At 40.2% G+C, this 21,629-nt stretch overlaps 1 protein-coding gene across 1 annotated transcript in view; it reads left to right on the top strand.

The window, feature by feature from the left end:
- The window catches only part of PDZD8 (PDZ domain containing 8), a 72,011-nt gene that overhangs the window by 43,537 nt on the left and 6,845 nt on the right, over window positions 1-21,629 (top strand). The window contains exon 4 of the mRNA XM_042909318.1: window positions 20,549-20,711. Coding sequence (XP_042765252.1) covers window positions 20,549-20,711 — 163 coding nt within the window. The remainder of the gene's footprint in view (window positions 1-20,548; window positions 20,712-21,629) is intronic.

Below are 21,629 nucleotides of genomic sequence, written 5' to 3'. Positions count from 1 at the left end.
TTCAATAGGATGGACAGAAGAGAGATATTGGAATGGTCACGTGTTCAGCATAAATAGAAGCACTTCATGCCTTACATGGCGCAATATGCAGGTAACAGGGAACTGTGGTTGAAGGCATTAGGAGATGTCATGCTATTTTAGATCTGCCTGAAAAATAAGAAGTAATAAGTCCCTAAAGAGCTTTCAGCTAACAGTTGGAGAGAATCCGTAAATGATCATTTGGAACTCTTAATCGCAATGAGTATGTTCCCTTCGGAGCAACGTGGTGTCAACGGGCAGCTTGTATTCGGTGGCTGCTGTGAGGAAGACCTTAGATCGGGTCAGCCACACCCCAGGTTATGAAAGAGGATTTCGCCTCCTAGACTCTAGGCTTTATCTCTCCGTTTGACTTGGGTGATACCTTTCCTCCTCTCCACTGCTACTTCCCAATCAAAACCTCATTTTTTTAAAGGATCTGATTTTGAAAGATCGGTTATATCAGGTCCCCTCAATTTTCTTTTTAAACACACCCTTATAATTAAAGAGACATTTGAGGAAATGATTCCTACTTTCAAAAAACTGTCAGTGTAAGAAAGGAGGCATAGGAACCAAATATGTAACATGAGTCTATGAAATACTTTTCTCATACACAAAGAGCCAAAGCGTTTTGCCTGTAGGATCTATACTTGTTGCGTTAAATCCCACTGCCCCTAACAAGAACTGAAGCGAGTGGTAGTCTAATAACTAGAAGACAGTTTGGGAGTGGCGGTAGTGGAATCAGTTTAGAACAGAGAAGGAGAGCTCTGAAACTGTAGGGAGATGGGATTTGAATGAAAGGACTTTCCTAATAAGATCAGCCATGCTTAGTTGCTGCCTAAGAACTGAACCTGACTCAGAGGCAATCTCTTTTAGAGCCCAGTGAGTCTCCTTATACTTCCAGAGTAAAGGTTAGGGCAACTGAATACAGGAAACACATGGTGGAAGGCAGGTAATCAGTTGGAAGAAAGTGTGATAATATATAAGGAACTCATTCCCTAGAGATAGGGATAGGGATTAGATTAGAGTCTAATATTACAATGCTAAACAAGCATATAGAAGAAATGGAAACAGTAAATGCATTTCAACTTTCAGAAATTATTTATTTATTTATTTACTTTGAGAGAGACAGCACAAGTGAGGGAGGGGCGGAGAGAGAGAGAGAAGAAGAAGGAGGAGGAGGAAGAAGAGGAGGAGAGAGAGAATCCCAAGCAGGCTCCATGCTGCCAGTGCAGAGCCCGATGCAGGGCTTGAACACAGGAACTGTGAGATCCTGACCTGAGCCAAAACCAAGAGTCGGACGTGTAACCAACCAACTGAGCCACCCAGGGGACCCTTCAGAATTTTTTTGATGAAGAGCCATACAGAAGGTTCCCGTATAATTTTATTAGTAGGAGAATATTTTGTCACAGAGCTGCCTTGTGAGTAGGGATGACCAGGTGTAATACCCTGAATGGTTGAGTCCAGAACTTTGGTCAGTTTTCACCAATGATCTGAAACCACGCTGTCCAAGAGAAATGTACGCCATTTAGGTGATTTTAAATTTTCTTATAGCCACATTTTAAAAAGTAAATATAGGGGCACCTGGGTGGCTCAGTTGGTTAAGTGTCCAACTTCAACTCAGGTCATGATTTCATGGTTTGTGAGTTCAAGCCCTGCATTGGGCCCTACGCTGACAGTGCAGAGCCTACTTGGGATATTCTCTCTCTCTTTCTCTCTCTCTCTCTCCCCCCTCTCCCTCCCTGTCTCTCTCTGCCCCTCCCCCATTTGCATGCATGCTTTCTCTCTAAATAAATAAATAAACGTGAACTTAATTTTAGTAATGTTTTATTTGATCCCATGTCCCCAAAATATTATTTCAACATATGATCAACATAAAAAAAATGAGGGTTTTTTTGTTTTAATTTAAAAGTATTTGAAATCTGGTGCATATTTTATAATTACAGTACATCACAATTCAACCTAACCACACTTCAAGTGCCCAGTAACCACGGATAGCTAGTGTCTACCACATGGGACAGCACAGACCAAGAAGAAGGACGTACGATGTAATACTGAGATTTGCATATGGCACTAGACTTTTCTAAGATGCTCCAAGCTAAGAGGAACAAAGTGAAGAAAAAGCTCTTAGGACAATTACATAAGAAAGAATTCCAAACTATGCCTAAAATATATGAGATCTAGGATCCTTAAAGAAATACGTATGTCTTTGTGCCTCCAAAACAAATTCAGCCTTTCATAAGACTGGGTGTCACGAAATCAGGACACTTATTTAAAAACCATGAAATTCTCATAGAATTAATTATTTGCACATTTCTGGTTTCTATAAGAAATCTATGAGAGCTAGATAATGTGGGGCGAAAGAAGCAAAATTAATACGGCAGAGCCACAGATAAATGAATGGGAAAAAGTGTTCTTCAGCTGAAAATACAAAGGTGGGTAAACAATTCATAGAAGCATGTAAATACAAACAGTAAGCAGTAGGATGATTGACAGATATACTGAGTAAGGAACTAGGTCTGTGGGGCAGTGAAGATAAATCTGTGTCCCTGATGATGATCAGGTGATACAAATGCTAAAAGAAAGATACTTAAAAGGTCTTTGACAGTTCTGCGCACCACACTTGCCAGTAGACTTCACAGGGACGCACAGATGCTGTATTCTTTTTATGCTGTGTGTACTGCACGTAGTTGAATCCCTGGTATGTTCCAGTTGTTCAGTTCCTAGGAGGGCGAGGGTAGGGTAAGTGACCGTTCTGAAATACACATCTGATCCTTCAGTTGCCTCCTCGATGTGCCCCCCAAAATACTCTCTGGTCTGGCCTCTAACTCCAGTCTTCCCTTCTCCTCTCCGTCCAGCTCTAGCCGTGCTGCCCACCTTTCACTCCTTCACACGTGCCGTTCTCCGTCTACCGCACAGCCTTTGAACACGTGCGCGCTTCCGCCAACACCTTTTCCACGTGTACACCTGTGCCTGTCCCCATTCTTCGGATCTCTGTGGCAGCCCTTAGCTTATTGGGGCCTTTCCCTACACCGCGTCGTGACAGGGCTGACCGCTGCTGGCAGTATTTCGAAGGCCTTAGTGTCCATTGACTCTCAGCTGGGTTTGACCAATGGGAAGCTCTGATGGGAGATGGGAGTAGACTGGGGAAGCCACGGTATTCCTCCTCTTCCCGTCTGCCTTGGACAACAGACATGTATGGCAAGCTGCTGTCTCTCCTCCAGGGCTCCGTGCTCCTCCTAGGACAGCACCGTTATGTTTCCTGCTTATGTGGGGGGTCCTAGCTGCTGGCGTCTACTAATACCACTTCCTCCCTCTGTCCTTCCAGCCAACGGTCGGTAGTGACTTGTGACTTTTGCTAGTATCGGAGTCCCTTGACTGTCTCCTGTTTGGCTTTTGGTTCTGTCACTGAGTAGCCATTGCCCTATTGTGAAGTCCCTCTGTTTCGAATACTTAGGTGTTTTCTGTTTCCTTATCAGACCCTGACTGATCTATCAGTCAGTCATCATTCCTCAGGAAAGAAACGTAGCCTAATGAGCCTGAAAGTCCTTGGGAATATTTCTCATAGTTGGGAACTGATACTTATATTGTATGATAATTTGATTGGTGTTATCTCTGCCAGGATCTTTACAGCAGACAGCATGATTGTTTTTGCTTACAGCATTGGCATTCAGTGGGGTATTCAGTAAATCTTTCTGCGAATACTGAAGATGACTGACTAGCCATGAGAGCCTCCATTTACCCTCAACCCTTTCTCTTCTAGATTCTAGGTTTCAGCATGACTTAGTCACAAATGAGGTTTACTGCTCAACATTCCTTCTGGGAAAAGCCTGGTTTTTACAGTGAGCGTTTTAGTTTACAAATACGGTACATAATGGTATAACGGTATTATTTAAAACATTAAAAGAACCTCTTACTCTGTGTATACAGTTCAGTGTAGCAGAGATAAAATGACTGTGTGATCTAAAATTTTACTTGCCTTACTTCCCTTTTGGTTTTGGAGAGCTTCAGAAGTCTTGCTGAATGATAGCTATCCAGATCTATCCACAATTCGTTGAATATATATAGAAAAAGTAAAAAATGAGTTCCGTAAAGAAGTGATTTCAAGTAAGAATATCTGAGACAGACAAATTTGTAAACACATTAGGCTAGAAGCTTCAGAGTTGGCATTTTGGTATGTTTGCTTAAGGCCAGATGCCTTGCAGATAGCAATTTGGTGTTCCTATTTAACCATTTGCCATTTACAATCTTAATCTTATCAAAAGGAAGAAAAAGATTAAAGCAAATAAAGCTTTTTCGAAAATGCCAGTTTTTATGAAAACTCTGGTTTAGTTCAGTTTGATAACATTTATGAATACAGTAGGGACTCCGTGGAATTTTAACCATATGTAATGTTCTATAATTTGGCTTCTTAAGTAAACTACCAGCCTTTTAAGCTTTAGTAGTAAATCCTATGTGGCATTTCCACTCTTAAAGTTCATCTCGGTTAAAAATGAGGGGTGCGGTTCCCTGTCTCATATTTTCTTAGTGTGTTTAATATGATTGTGAAATGGTGTGAAAAGAGTAGGAATTGGGTTGAAATATAGAAATATCAACTCTCCAAATGAATGCAAGGCACTGTGTGAATATGAAAAAGAAGCTGAATATGAGGTGTAAGCAGTGAGAGTATGGTCTTTTCCTTCAAGGAAGATAAGCAGGGAGGAAATGAGACAACGTTTGGTGAGCATGAGTATTACTATTAGCATTTGAGTGCTCTGAGGGCGTTTCAGAGCAAAATACTAGGAGGTTCCACTGGAGGGGAGATAGCGTTCTTCTAGGAAAACCAAGAAAGAATTGGAGGTGACATTTGAGCCAAGCGTCCCAGGTATATGTAGTATCTTAAGACGGTAGGGAGGGCGTTTCAAGGCGGAGGACGTGGGGTAGACCCAGACAGAGAATACGTGTTGCCCAGGTTGACTAAAGAATATGGTAGTGTAGGTGGATGATACAAGACAGTAAAAGGGTTGGACCGTATTACAGAAGTGCTTTAAATACCAGACTAAGAAGTTTGGTCCTTACTGTGTAAGACAGTAGGAGTTATGGGAGCTTTTAGAACGAAAGTGGTCTCATCAGAATCTTGCTTTAAGGCAGTCTTGGCTCTGAATTTGAGTCTTAGTTGGGTCACTTATTGGCAGCATGATCTTAGTCAAAGTCCCGAAACCCATCTCATCCACAAGTACTTTTTTCCTCTATAAAAGGGACTGATAGTGCTTCACACGGTTGTAGGAGGGGTAAAGGAAATTCTCCGTAGTAAGATGTCTAGTTTAGTATCTGGCATAGAGTATAGAGTAAATAATTGCTTTACTAAATCTGGCAGCAAATGGGTAAGTCCAGGATGATCTGACAAAGAAAGATGAGAAATAGTAGAGATGAGGGGTAATGAAAGTCCGACCAGAATAGTGGCAATAAAAATGGAAAAGAGAATCAATGTGGCTTGGAGACCACCGGAAGCAAGGGGTTTTTGGAGAGGGAGGGAGGAAGCCATAAAGACTGGAGCCTTGAGGAGGAGGAGAGAGAAGATCTCATTGAAGTCCAGGGTTTATCAAAGGTCAGTCTCGAGATGGAATTTTTGTCATGTGCCACTTTGATCTACTGTTTGTTCTTTTTATATTTTCAGTGCGGTCACTTAAGGTTTTAACATCTAGTAAGTTGAACACTTTATTTGGAATTGTTTTTAGAGGTCTCTCTTTTTCTTTTTCTTTCTCTTTCTTTTCTTTGTTTTTTGTGTTTTTTCTGTGTTTTTTTGTGTGTGGTTTTTTGGGTTTTTTTTTTTTGAGAGAGTGAGTGTGAGCAGGGGAGGGGCAAAGGGAGAGGGAGAGAGAGAATCTTAAGCAGGCTTCATGGCCAGCACAGAGGCCGACGCAGGGCTTGATCTCACAACTATAAGATCTTGACCTGAGCTGAAATCGAGAGTTGGACCCTTAACGGACTAAACCACCCAGGCGCCCCTGGATCTCTTTTTCAAATAGGATAAAGAGAACCAGAATCATTTCACACAAAAAATAGTATGAATCTAAATATATTTTTTGGAATAGGTTTTGAGAACAAGTTAAGAAAATAATAAAACTGAAGCATTGTTTTTGAAGTCTATTCCTAGGGACCCTCCAGTTTACTGTGATCCAAATAAAACTGATTGATTCAGTCCATACCTTGTCATGAACTAAAGCATCCTGTTCAAGGCACAGTAGCACCTCCCCATAGAAACCCACTTAGCCAACTAGCTCATTTCCTGACTCATATACCCAGATACAGGATGCAGAACAAAGAAATAAACAATTAGGAAAGTGTTGGGTGTTAACAGAGATCCTGCATAGTATACATTTCCCTGCCCACACACGTTCAGTCTGGTGGTAGTTAAGAGCAGTAGCAAGAGCTGAGCCATTTCTTGTGTCAGTCATTTTAAGACCCTATATGCAAAAGCATTTAATTCTCATAGCCACTCCATGAGAATAGGCACCATCGTCTCCATTTCGTATATGAGGAAACACAGAGAAAGTAGCTTACTGAGATCCCCCAGTTTGCAAGTGGTAAAGATAGTGTGCAGACCCAGGCACTGTGACCCCAGAACTGCTGCTCTTAATTACTGCGTCATCCCCGCCAGTGGCGGGTGCAGATCGGAGTTCTTTTCACTCTAGTTCTGTGCCTGTGGAACAAGTTCATTCATCTCTAAAAGAGGTAATAGTAACAGTATAAGGGTAAAATACCTGTAAAACACTTGGCACATAATAACTATAATAGCAGCTGTTATTGAATTTGACCTAAATGCCACCTGCTTTGCTGCTATAATTTTAGTGCTGATATTTTCTATATCCTTTTAAATCCTTCATGTAATAAGATGAGGACATAGCTCATGAGGGATGAGGGAATAGCTTCTTCAGTCATGGCGTAGCGTCTGTTTGTTTAAGACTTAAGGGCCCAGTAGTGATTTTTTAAGAATATCAGCCAGTTGAGGGCGACAGGGTGGCTCAGTCGGTTAAGCTTCTGATTCTTGGTTTCATCTCGGGTCTTGATCTCGAGGTGTGTGAGTATGAGCCCCATATTGGGCTCTGGCTGACGGCACAGAGCCTGCTTGGGATTCTCTCTCCCTCTCTCTTGCCCTCCACTGCTTGTGTTCTGTCTCTCTCTGTCTCTCAAAAATAAACAAACATCAGGGGCACCTGGGTGGCTCAGTCAGTTAAGCATCCAACTTCAACTCAGGTCATGATCTTGCAGTTTGTGGGTTTGAGCCCCGTATCAGGCTCTGCGGACAGCTCAGAGCCTAGAGCCTGCTTCAGATTCTGTCTCCCTCTCTCTCCGCCCCTTCCCCACTCGTTCTCTCTCCTCTCTCTCTCTCTCTCTCAAAAATAAATAAATGTTAAAAAAAAAAAAAAGTGTTTTAGGGGGCGTCTGGGTGGCTCAGTCGGTTAAGCATCTAACTTCGGCTCAGGTCATGATCTCACAGTTTGTGAGTTTGAGCCCTGCGTCGGGCTCTGTGCTGACAGCTCAGAGCCTGGAGCCTGCTTTGGATTCTGTGTCTCCCTCTCTCTCTGCCCCTCCCCCACTGTGCTCTGTCTCTATCAAAAATAAATGTAAAAAAAATTAAAAACGTTTTTTAATAAAAATATTAAAAAAAAAAAAAGAACTTCTTAGGACTAAAGAGTGTGAATGTCATAGCATAGAAAAAAGCCTAGATAGTCTGTAATTAATAAATAGTTTTAGAACATTTAAGGAGTAGTAGTGTAGGGGACTAAACTGAGATCTCTAGCACTCACTTTTGTATTTTACTATAAATGTGAAGTTCTGTCATTTACTAATTGAAGATACTTTAAAAATGTATAGGCTGAAAGTAAAACTAGGTTGAAGTTTTTATCTTACACGGGCCCAGGGGAAAGGACAGCAATGACCACACTTAACTCCTATGTCCTATGAAGTCAGTCTTTTTTAATATTTCCATAAGGTGCTGTGTATTTCTCCGCATAAATACTGAACATGACTGGTTCAAAGTGGCTTTGGGACAGCTGTGTTTCTCATTTGTAAGCATGTTAATTTACACTGATATTGAATCATACTAGACAAATAGGTGGTTATATTTGAAAGTTGCTTATATATAAACAGTATGCTCTATACTAGAAGAGATAAGAATGTTTTATTAATCATTGTAAATAAGACTACTTCTGGGTAATTCATTATATTTCTCTAAAGGTTATCAAGTGACTCGTAGCATATGGACAGATGGCTCATTTTCTAAACGAATGATGTGTGAATGATCTTCCATTCATATATAGTATAAACTGATCAACACTGAGAATGTCACATAAGCCTAAGTGGGAAACTGTGGAGCATAAGGAAGTGTAGGTGTCATGAAGTAGAATTTTAATTTCTGTGTGATACACTCATTTGTGAAATTTGAGGAAATGCATATTTAACAATAAAGTCAGCAGTTTCCATAAGATAAAAGTGGTATGTTTGGAAATTGGTAGGAGCTATATATTTTTGCCCCTATAAGAAAACATTCAGAAAGCTATAAAGAAAACTGCAAAAATCAACCATAATCCCACTACCTAGGGAGACTGCTGTTAACTTTTTAGGAGAACTTTATCGAGGCGCATGGGTGGCTCAGCCGGTTGAATGGCCAGTTTTGGCTCAGGTCATGATCTCCCATTTCGTGAGTTTGAGCCCCACATGGGGCTCACCGCTGTCAGCGCAGAGCCCGCTTCCACATCCTCTGTCCCCCTCTCTGCCCCTCCCTCTAGCTCTCTCTCTCAAAAATAAGTAAACATTAAGGAAAAAAAAACCTTTATAAACACAAACACACTGTATTCACAGGTTATGTCTGTGGTTTTTCTTTTTTAAGAATAAAAGGAGATCATGTAACCTGCCTTCTTTAAATTTTATAACCTGCCTTCTTTTCTACTTAACAGTATACTGAGAGCCAATTTTTATTTCCATATACGTGTGTTACTGTTTTTATTTCTGCATGATACTGCACTGTGTGCCAAAATTTATTTAACCAATTGCTTATTGATGAACATGTAGACTTTTCCAGTTTTTTTATGTTGTAAAGAAGTCTATAATGTCTCTGCAAGTATATTCACACACACCCATTCTTTTAAGTTTATTTATTTTTGAGAGAGAGAGAGAGAGAGAGAGAGAGAGTGTGTGCAGGCCGAAAGGGGGCAGGGAGAGAGAGAGACAGAATCCCGAGTAGGCTCCATGCTATCAGCACAGAGCCCAACATGGGGCTCCAGCTCAAACCCTGAGATCATGACCTGAGCTGAGATCAAGAGTTAGACCCTTAGCCAACTGAGCCACCCAGCACCCCTCCAGTAAAACCTCTTTAAAAACAGTCCACAGAACTGGAGAGTGTGATGCTAAGTGAAATAAGCCATACAGAGAAAGACAGATACCATATGTTTTCACTCTTATGTGGATCCTGAGAAACTTAACAGAAACCCATGGGGGAGGGGAAGGAAAAAAAAAAAACACAAAAAGAGGTTAGAGTAGGAGAGAGCCAAAGCATAAGAGACTCTTAAAAACTGAGAACAAACTGAGGGTTGATGGGGGGTGGGAGGGAGGGGAGGGTGGGTGATGGGTATTGAGGAGGGCACCTTTTGGGATGAGCACCGGGTGTTGTATGGAAACCAATTTGACAATAAATTTCATATATTTAAAAAAAAAACAGTCCACAGGTTGCAGTTTGCTGAACCCTAATCTAAATAATTCTTTGGTCAGAGACTGCAAAAATAAAAGGCTAGTGGCACATATTTCAAAAATTGCATTCCAGCTAGAATAAAGTCCTTAGATTAGATAATAGTATTTTATCAATGTTAATTTTCTGACTTTGGTAATCATGCTGTGGTTTTAATAAAATGTGCTTATTAGGAAATACACACATTTAGGGAGTAAAGGAGGCACTATGTGTGCAACTTACTTTCAGATGGTTCAAAAAAAATATGCAGAGAGAGGGAGAACCAAATGTGGCAAAATGTTAACAGTTGGGAAGTCTGGATTCAGGATAAAATGGAAACCCTTTGTCCTATTTTTGCATCTTTACCATAAGTTTGAAATTTCAAGATAAAAGGGTAAAAAAAAAAAATGTCTCTGAGACTCTAATACTCCCTTAGTAAGATGTAAATTCCACCCCCCACCCCCACCCCCCTTGCAGAAGTACAGTGATAGCTTATGAAGCTGAGGTTTGACTTGGTGATTCAGAATCAGAGCTATTTGGCAAAGAAAGTTAAAAGGGCAACAGTGTTCCATTCTGTTGCTTCCATAATAACCTCAGACTTTTCAGAGGTTTTTATTTTGCTGGAGTGGTTGTATAAAATTTAAATTAGTTTTGAATCAAAACATTCGTTAATGGAGACTTCAGTCAGATTTAAAAGAGAAAAGAAACCTAAGTGTTTTGCAAGGTAGTCATTTGGATGTTATTACTTTCCTAACAGCCTTTGAACGTAGGCAGAAGATCATTTTTAATTTTTGTTCCTTAGATCTCTTTGGTCAGTTGTATTTGTATGATGGACTTTACTTTTTCAGCGTATTTCTAGATCTTTGTTGTCTTTTAGATGAGATGACCAAAGGATGCCGTCCCGATTTATCATCTCGTTGCTTTAGAGACCAGGTTATCAGAGAGGTGGCCAAGCTGGCTTTCTGTTTTGAAGATTGAGGGGCCTCACTTGCAGTTTTGCTCCAGAAAAGAGTCTTCCTCTTCCACCTGAGGACAGATCATGGAAGTGCCTGGATTGTGCTAGTCCTTTATTCCTGTAGTTTCATTTAATTTTGACCACAGCCGGTGTGGTAGATACTGGTATCCCCTTTATGCCCTTGAGACCCACCGAGGCTAAATCAGTTGTCTGAGCTCACAGAACTAGTAGACGTTAGAGCCCGAGTTCAAACCCAGTGCCGAATACAAGCCATCCAGACACTGCAGCTTTTCTTCGACGAAGAATTTCGCCTCTGTCCCAGCGCTGGGGAGGCGCTGACTCCAATGCTGTTTTGTTTTGTTTTGTTTTGTTTTGTTTTGTTTTGTTGACTACCATTACGGGCTGGTTACTGAGAGTTGAGGCATTCTACTGATCGACTGTTTACATGTCAAAATCCAACCGAGAGAATTTAGGATTTATTTGCCGTACTATTCAAATATGCCCCTTTAAGAACTTTTTAAAAAAATAATCGTTGTCATCATCTGGGACAGGGAGCACGAAAACTTACTTCTGCACCAGTACTTCTCTTTACCTGACAGATTCTTGTTCATTTACCTGGCTGATGAGTTTAAAAACTGTTCTAATTTAAACATTTATGAAGTAGTTAGACTTTAACAACGGGTCTTGGTAAAGTTCTGTGGGGGAGGATTGTAATTTTAATGCCAAGAGATAAAAAGCAAGGTATTTGCCATATTTCTGTCTCCTTCTTACACCTCCTGTGAAAAAGACAGTACGATTATGTACAAATTGTGAATCCTCTTTGCTCAGACAAGACAGTTTCAGAAAAGACAGCTGGTAAATATGGTATCTCCTCGTTTCTGTTAGATGGTGGCAGACCCGAAAAGAAGGTGACTGAGAATTTAGTTGGGTCTTTGGAAGCATCACACACAGTTATCCAGTAGTTGAGGGTCCCCTGGAATATTTCAGTTTGCATCTTCTTGTGTTGTCAAAACTGCCTGTCCTTAAAAGTAGGTTGGGTTGGGGCACCTGGGTGCATCAGTCGGTTAAGCGTCCGACTTCGGCTCAGGTCACGATCTCGCGGTCCGTGGGTTCGAGCTCCGCATCGGGCTCTGTGTTGACAGCTCAGAGCCTGGAGCCTGTTTCAGATTCTGTGTCTCCCTCTCTCTGCCCCACCCCCGCTCATGTTCTGTCTCTCTCTCATTCAAAAATAAACATTAAAAAAAAATAAATTAAAAAAAAAGTACGTTGGATTGATACAGAATGACCCTTCAGAGAGTCAGTATTGTCTCCTCTTTTCCCCATGTTTCCATTTTCATTCTAGAATCTGGAAGTTGTTTTATTAACTTCTCAGAATTCTAACTTACGGAAATGTGCTTAATAAATAGAAATTGAGTAATAGTACTCTAGCTCTAACTCAGTCACTTCAGAATTGAGCCAGATGTTACTTGTGTTACTTTACGCTCAGGTGTGTTTGTGTGTTGAGGGAAGAGAAGGGAAAGGAAGAGAGGCGGAGGAGGAGGGAGAATGCCTGTGACGTGAGCAGATGCTTCTCCACGTGATAGGATCGTCAGCTATGTCGGCGGTGTTTTAAAGTGATGGATGGTGAAAATATAAAATCCGGCCCTCGATCTTCAATAGCCTTGTTGCTGCTTCCGGTTGAGACAGATGGGTGAGCTGTTGGTCCCCAGCCGTGTCAGTCATTCGTGCCCTGTAACCGTGAGCGAACCAACCTGACCTCTGGTGTTCAGGGAAGCCACCAGACTGTCACACCTCTGCCACATTCTGTGCTGAGCATGTTGTACAGAAGTTGCCCTCGCAAACAGCTCAGTGACTTAATATAGAAGTTGTTCTGGTTTTAAAAATCTTGACCTTTCGATTGTAATTCAGAGTTTAGGGATAAATCTTCAATAATCCTAACCGTCTGGGTCCCTGAAACGCAGAATTCAATTGCCAAGCCCCCAGAGCAAGCCACGTAAGAGTAATCTATACAATGGCCCGTCAAAAATGGGGATTTTTAGTCACCCTCTGAGAATCTTAGCATGGAGAGCTGGGGCTACTCTGACCAAAGCATCTGTAGTATAGTCTCAAACACGGTGACTTTAAATTTTGTAAACTCCAGTGGCTTTCTGACAGAAATTATTGCTGCATTAGTAGAAGCGTTTCTGACGACAATTTTTTAAAATTTAAATAATCCCGGAATATCCAGGGTATTCAGTTGGCGTAAACAAATAATTCTACTTTCAGGCATGTAATTTCAAAACTCAGTGTATAAGCTAATTGTTTTTAGCATCTCTGTACTTGTTATTCTAATTCTGTCCCTGCTTGGGATGTGTACCCAAGAGGGTACACGAGGGCCCTTCAAGAAGAATCGTGCGCTTTCTGGGGTAATAGGAATGAGGAAGCCGGGCCAAACCGTACGCGGTGGCGGGAGAAAGCAGGTCAAATCTCCGTAACCTGTGAGGAAGCGGGGGAAGCCAGAGAGCTGGCCTGGTGCAGAAAAGGTGTAGACAGAGGAAGACAGGGTAGGGGTGTTGACAGAAATGTGGAGTATCCCACGTAAGCTGTGCTGTGGAGGCCCTGGGCCAGTCTGCGGAAACTCACAGTCGAAAGAGTGTATGTTTTCCATTTTTAAAAACTGTGGGCAGCAAAACCACTGCAGATCAACGCAGCAGCAGCGGAGTGCGGCAGTGAGGAGAAAATGCCCTTCCAAAGAGCGTTTCATGATGGGAACCGCACCGTGTAGACGGCTCCTTCTTCAAAGGCTTCCTCTTGTAGAGTCAGATGCCCTTTGTCCCCTAGCTGTCTCCCATCGCCATGCCTCTCAAAAAAGAAGGCTCCTGCAGGAAGCTCTTCTGTTGTTTCAGACCATCGCCGCCCGAAGCGGGCCGCTTCTGCTCTGGCCGCCTGAACAGAGCCGTATTGAGTCGAGTGGCCCTTCTTTGTTAGACCCTGTGGTCCTGGGTCCTCGGTGGACCTTACCCACTGCACGGGAAGGGGAAGGAAGGGAGACTCGGGCAGTGAGTTTCAGCCTGCCGGGATAGGTGGGGAGGAAGTAGTCCACGGAGCTTTCCCGCCGGGTCGTGGCCCTGCAGCCGGGCGAGCAGCACCGCGAGGCTGAGCCGGCCTGGAGACTCGCGGCTAACACTTGTGTCGCCCGCCTCAGACCTGTTTCTGTCCTTCTCACCACGTTGTCCGTCATACGTGGGCATCCTCTTTCACAGCCACCCGTCATGGCGCCAGTCGCTCACCTCCACGGCAGATTTCTCTGAGAAAAGCGAGAACCGTGTGATTTCATTTTTAGAGCCTCAGTCTTCGTTTAGCAACTTGCGAAGTGCATCTTTCTCCGCATTCACATTTTGGTTCGGTAAATGAAACGTATCCTTGGGAGAATTCCATTTTCAGACTCCTTCAGACTCTGTCGGCCATTTTGTGGCCTTGGGTTTTAGGTTCAGAGTACTTGAGCTTCGGAAATTTGGATCATCTACATCAGTGACCTGTAAAAAGGCAGAGCACTTACTGAATGGTTTACAAATATATGATCTTTATGAAACTTTTTTTGTGAATGGTCTGTCTTACAGCAAATAAACGTTGAAGCAATTTGAAACATTTTTAAACATTTGACTTTGTAGATTTTTTTTTTTTTTTTTTTACAGGAAAAAACCTTCCTCTTTGGGCCGGTATTCGTGAAACTGGGTGTTTTTTTAAGGGGTTTGAGTGGATCAGTGTGGATTAAATATTATTCATATTCAAGACTGCAGTCACATTATAGTATTAAGTAGTTCATCCAAATGCTCCTTAAACCATAGTTTCCGTTTGTTGACTTTGAGTATCTTGGGCATAAAATTGGTGGTCGAATTGATATTATGCCTCTTTCTTTTGAAAGGTCTTTCAGTTGAATGAACCAAGATTCCTTCCCTCTTTACATAGACTGAACTTGTCAAAGAATTGGAATAGTAAACTTTCGTTTCTTCAAATATGCTTGCTGGCTTGCACCTCCTCCCTTCAGACCCGCCGCCCTCCTTGTTACATACATTCATTGCCTCCAGTCCTGACCCGGCCTGATAAACTACTAATCCTGCAAGTGTCAACTTAAATTTTCTAGGAGTGCCTTCCTTGCTCTCTGAATGTTAGTTAAGTGCTTCCTGTTAAATCACACATGTATTATGGTAATTATTTGTTCATACCTACCTATTCTGTCTCCTTGAGGCCAGGGAAGCTCATCTGTGTTGTTCAGGGCTGTACGTCTAGGCCAGGTGCCTAAGCATTTGAATGAGTACGTGAATCAGTTGGTACGTTTCTTCCCATTACCTTTCTTTCTCAGTAGCTTTGCTATAGGTTTTGTTAAATGTGGGGGTTTTTTTAGGTCAACATCGATTTTCCTGGAAATGTTACTTGCGTTTCATCTTGCAAAGAGGAGTTACAGAATACACCAATGTGAAGACCATTAGCATCTTTTAAAATTGTAATATGAGAAGAATTCTGATAGGAAAGGTATTGGTTACATTATGGACCAGGAAGACTGAGAATGGTCATTTGCATTTAAAAGCCTGCTGACAGAAGTTTCATTACGTACTGCCATTGTGTCCATATGTGTGCACATTGTTGTGTCATTTCTCCCACCCCTGCCCCGCTTGCTACTCTACTAAAAAAGCTGGGAAATAGTTCCTACGATGTCTTTTTCGGAAATTTATTTGCTGAAAGAATACCCAAAAATATACCTGGTCACAGTAAATTAGGGTCTTTCACTTAGAGATCCTCTTTCTTGTGCTTCTGTTTTTGGGGTTTTGTTTTGTTTTGTTTGGGTTTTTTGCTCAATGTTGAAAGCTTGTGTAGGAGAGAACAGTTTGTAAACGAGCTATATTGATATGTTATTAAAATATATCTTTTTCTTAGCTATTGTATGAAATTATGTGCATGTTAGGAAGGGATTAAAAAATCAATATGTTGTTATCCCCTCAGGTGAAAATACAGCATCCCAGTTGGGTCCAAGGAAGGCTAGAAGGATGTCAGAGTATGAGAGCTCTTCAAGGCTATCTTGGTGTTTTTACTAAATGGCTCTCCACAAGATAGATGCACACACAGCTAGCATTTTTTAACCTGTGTCTTGACATTATTGGTAAAGTTAAATGCAGGCTGTCTGCAATCTCGTGTGTATTGACTTGTGATTCAGCTCATGTAATTGCTCTTTGGTTAGTATGCATCGGCAGTTCTTGACAGTTGATACATTTATTTTTGTATATAATTCAAAAAATATGAGAAATAATATCTCTACTCCAGATGAAATCTACTTTTTTGGTTTTAACAAAATTCAGGCCTATTGACACAGGCTAAGCCACAGAGAAAACACTATTTCCTACTTTTATGATGTATTTGTAGCTTTCCAGGTTAACAGATACAGCACTTTGAGTTTAATGAGATATTGTCTATGATTGTCTCTAACACAGTGCCTGGTAAGCTAGAACTGGTTTGGAACCGATGCCTACTACAACTAGCTGAAGCAAAAAAGAGGTGCTCGGTCTGGGGATACCGTGGTGTTGCATGGGTGCCACAGGCAGGTGTGAGGGCCACTGTTCGTGGTTTTGTGGGTTAAGCCCTGCTTAGATTTTAGCAGGAGAGCAGCTCTGCCTTAGAGACAACTCGGAACCAGGAATTAAACCACTGTCAGACTTCTCTCTCCCTCTCCCTCCCTCCCTCCCTCCCTCCCTCCCTCCCTCTCTCTCTCTCTCTCTCCCTCTCCCTCCCCCCCTCTCAAAATAAATAAACATTAAAAAATCTTAAAAAAAGAAAAACTTCCCTTCAACTGAGCATTAAATAATTTGTAAACAAACGGATAGATGAATCTAAGAGCGAATCATAGAAGCCATACTTAACATAAATTCTACATTTAAAGTGAAAGCGGTGTTGTTGAAAGAAAAAAAAACCCAGGTAAAAAGTCTATACAAGACAGAAAATGGGATAATGCTCAGCATTACAATAAACAATATTTATATTGTGATAATAATTGTAAATACCACTAATTTTTAGCTTTTACAATCAAACTTGATAGCTTAATTATAGTTTGAAAATTAATATAATAGCTATTCAATGTTGATGGTAGAGTTTTAGAAGGTAGAAGGTGTAAAGAGGAGAGGTGAGGAGAAAGATAGAAGTCTTAATGTCAGAAAGATGAAATAAATAGAAGTATATTGATTAAAATTATAAAGAGGTTACATAGAACTAAAAATGATATAACACTACTATAATTTGGGGAAAGGAATATGGGGCTGCATCCTTGTCTGTTACAGGAAGAAGTCAGCAGATTGTCTAAAATTTGATACATTAGGAAATAATGATGTATTATCTAGAGAACAAAAAGTAATCCCTAAACAACTAAAAGAGTTGGAAGGTGGTTGCTGTGGTGTGGGAGTGAGGGGCTTGGAAAGAGAGGACTGTTGCATTTTGGTAGAAGTTATTTTGTGTATTTGATTTTTTTAACCATATGCATGTATTTGATAAAAATTAAAAGTTTATTCATATTCTTTTTTGATATAACAGTACATAAAACTAAAATTTGGGTTACTTTTTTTTTTTTAATGTTTATTTTTGAGAGAGAGAGAGAGAGAGAGAGAGAGAGAGAGAGAGAGACCATGAGTGGGGAAGGGGCAGAGAGAGAGAGGGAGACACAGAATCTGAAGCAGGCTCCAGGCTCTGAGCTGTCAGCACAGAACCTGACTCAGGGCTTGAACTCATCATGACCTGAGCCGAAGTTGGACGCTTAACCAACTGAGCCACCCAGGCGCCCCGAGTTACATTTTTAAGTGTTTTTTTTCCAGACACATTTTGTTCTTGCTTCTTACATTTATGTCTGGTTTAATCTTGTATCTAGAATGTAGTATTTCCAGCTATCTGTACTTAAGAGTCAGTATTCATTTGATTGACGTAAGTTAAATGGAAAAACTATCTAAATGTTGCTCTCCTTCCTGATTGACTTTAGGACCATCTATATTCATCCCAAGTTGTTCTTATTAAATTAAGTAAATTGGAAAACTAAGGGCTATCCGAATGAATTATCAGTAATCTAATAATATATTTAAAAAGACATATAAGTATCTTAAGACAAAAATGGTATATTGGTTTTATTCGTTTCTGCTTTATTTTTAACAGCTTTATTAAGGTGTACTTTAAATGCAGTAAATTCACCAGGTATACAGTTGGTGAATTTTGGTCATTGTATGCAGTCATATAACCTCCACCCTAATCAAGATGTAGAATATCCCCATTACCTTGAAAATTTTATTTGTGCTACTGTAGGCCTTCAGTCTGCAGTCTCCAGTCCCCAGTCCTTGACAAGTACTAACCTGCTGTCACTATACTTTTGCCTTCCCTAGAATTTCATACAAATTGAATCATAAGAGCATATGGTTTTTTGGGGTTTGACTCCTTTCACTCCACATCTTTGAGATTTATCTATGTCATGTGTGCTGTATGTAGTAAGCCTTGAAATCAGAGAGTGTACAACCTACATCCTTGTTCTATTTAAGGATGGGTTTGGTTAATTTAGGTCCTTTACCTCTCTTTGACTTTGCCTTTCCAAAGGCCTGTAGAGATTTCCATTTGAATCTGTAGATAAATTTGGGAAGAATTGGCATCTTAACACTAATGAGTTTTCCAGTTTGTGAATGTGGTATCTTTCTCCATTTATTTTGGTCTTCTTTCATTTTCCTTTGCAATGTTTTATAGTTTTTAGTATACAAGTCCTGCACACCTTTCATTAAATTTAACCCTAAATATTTTTTATGCTATTGTAAACAAATTTGGCCTATTTTTTTTATTTTCTAATTGTTTGTTACTAATAGACACTCATTTGTCTTTTCTATATTGACATTGTAGTCTGTGACCTAATTTCACTTATTAGTTCTAATAGTTGTTTTGTAGATTTCTTGGGATTACTCATGTATAAGATCATGTTATCTGCAAATAAAGACCATTTCTTTCTTCTTTCCAATCTTTATGCCTTTCCTTATGTTACCACCTTGCCTGTATCCTCTGGTATAATACGAGCAGAAATCCTTCTTTGTTCCTGATCTTAGGTAGAAAACCTTCAGTATTACGTTACTTGCAGATTTTTTTGTAGGTGCCCACAATCAGGTTTAAGAGTTCCCTTGCTTTTCTAGTTCAAGACTTTTATCATGAGTGGATGTTGGGGTTTGTTTTTTTTTTTGGTTTTGTTTGTTTGTTTTATTATTTATAAATAATCCTGTTGAATTATTTATATGGTTTTCTCCTTTGTTTTCTTAATATGTTAAATTATATTGGTTGATTCCTGGCTGTTTAAATCAACCTTAAGTTCCATGTTAAGAACAAAGAGTAAATCACCAAAAAAAAAAAAAAAAACCAAACCATTCCAAGTGATAGTTTTTAAAATTTACAGTTCTCAGACTCATACAATTTAGTTTCTTGCCCATTTGGTACTGTTAACTTTCTGATATTAGAAAAAAAATTACATTATAAGTTTTAGTTTTGGCACTCTGTATATTAAGAATATATTTATGTTTGTGGATTTGAAAGAATGCATTCTTAAGGGCTTAAGTGAAAAAACACTATTAACATTATAAGGTAATTATTTACTATATCATAAGGCAAAAATTGGTTGGACAAATGTTTTTTGGAGATTCTAATACATATGTTTTTTGGAAGGGTTGTTTTTTGTAAACCTTTAGATAATCAAAAACTTGACTTCATTTCCCAGTTCTTGAGGATAATGTGATTAAGATTCTCCTTAATCTAAAAGCAACTCTGCAAAATCTGTTAACATCCATATTAAAAAACAATTTCCAGGGACGCCTGGGTGGCTCACTTGGTTAAGCGTCCAGCTTCGGCTCAGGTCAGGATCTCGCGGTTCATGAGTTTCAGGAGTTCAAGCCGTGCAGAGGGCTGTCCACGGTTAGCACAGAGCCTGCCCCGGATCCTCTATCCTCCTCTGTCTCTGCCCCTCCTCTGCTTGCACTCACTCTCTCAAAAATAAACAAACAAACCAAAAAACCCAAACAGTTCCAGTAAGGTCTCTCTTATTGGCCAACACCGTTAGGTAGGAGAATTAAATTTCTAGCTTTTAAGTGGAATTTATTTATTAAAGCAATACAGACCGTGTTATATTTGGATATCAGCAGGTTCTTTGGCAAAGACCTTCATGAGATATCTTGAAGACCAGAACTGAGAAACACAGGCTAAATGACAATACAATTAGACTGATTTGTAATTTAATAAACACAGATTGAATTCTTGTCATCTTGAAAGGATGCGGCGTTCAATTTTTTTTTTTTAATCAGTAATTTGAATGAGGATAGATAACATGTGGTGCTGTCTTTTTAGTTCACAGATAATGTGAATCTGGGACACGCTGAGAAATTGGGTGACCTTTGTTTAGAAAACAAAATGACCTTGATGAGTTAGAAAAGGATATCTCATTAATAAGATACCTCTTAATAAAACAAATGTAAACTCTTTTCTTTTGCCCTCCCAAAGATAATTTAACAATACATCATAAAAACATCTAATGACATGGAAGATATTTCCCATTATGTTTCACAACAAGATTTAGAGGCGCCTGGCTGGCTCAGTTGGTGGAGCATATGACTCTTGATCTCAGGGTCATCAGTTCGAGCCCCACACTGGGTATGGAGCCTACTTTAAAAAAATTTTTAAAAACACAAGATTTAGAGTTACATTCACAACGGGATCTCAATTTTTTATTAAGATTAAGTACAACATAGGTAGCAGTTCTGGATGGTATCGTTAGGCGTGGGTTAATGTTTTCTCACTCCCCTTCCATGAGCTCATTGACTGTTTTCATTTTTTTCTCTTTATCAAAGGTTGAATTAATAAAGGGGAATTTACAGAGTGTCGGACTTACGCTTCGTCTTGTCCAGTCAACTGACGGGTATGCTGGGCATGTCATAATTGAGACTGTGGCCCCAAACTCACCTGCTGCACTCGCAGACCTTCAACGGGGAGACCGACTCATTGCTATTGGAGGTAACTGTGCTGATATGCAACACACTTTACATTCATAGAGAAATTAGCAAATGTGGGAGGTTTCCCTACCTTCATTCTATGAGCCTGTTACTTTTATATTGGAAAGAGAAGGACTTTATTCATAAAAATCTGAAGGGAGCACATACGACATTTTAGTCCTAATTATACATTTTAGTCCTAGTGTATAAATCTTTAAAAGACTTCATCTTTAGACCACTCATCTGTAAACTTCTCTAATTTTCCTTTCTTTCCCACCTTCTACTCCTCTAACGTTTATTGAATATGAAAGAAAGGGCAGGTCAACAATTACTTCTGTATCATTTCCACCTTAACTACTGTAGGGCTAAGACTGACAGTATTAGCACTATAACCCTCATCATTAGGACTAGATAATGAACAGGAGAGAGACTAATATTCCTTGTCCAAGAGGGCACACTTGAACTATCCTATGGCCCCATATTGATGGCTCTATTTTGTCCCTGATGGGCCAGCCATGGCCAGCCATTTGTTAATGTGCTGCATTAGAGTACAGCCTAAATCACTATTGCTGGGGGAAGAATGTGTCACCTGCATGCCTTCTTGTCAGTTGGACTGGTCACTGCATAAACTCTGTTGATAGGCAGATTATTTGGCTATTTATATAATACATATATAATACACATTTATGAATAAGTAGTAGGATTCACTGTACAGACCAACGGGGAAAAAGTCCAAACCTTTTCCGACCTTTGTAGTACCTCTCCCCTACCGCCGCCCCATTCTAGGCTTGTCAAGAGATTTCTTAAACACGTGGTTGGTCACAGCTGAGCTTCTAAAGACAATGTGGTATCTTTCTCTGACAGCTAAGATAATAAACAAGGTAGATCAGTTCCTAAAGCAAGTTTTTCTTAGTTACATGTCAACGCAACTCTGCCTTTG

This window comes from Panthera leo, chromosome D2 (genome assembly GCF_018350215.1).
Source record: "Panthera leo isolate Ple1 chromosome D2, P.leo_Ple1_pat1.1, whole genome shotgun sequence".
Lineage (NCBI taxonomy): Eukaryota > Metazoa > Chordata > Mammalia > Carnivora > Felidae > Panthera > Panthera leo.
Note: the sequence above shows the minus strand (reverse complement) of the source record. Positions and strands in the feature narration are given on the sequence as shown.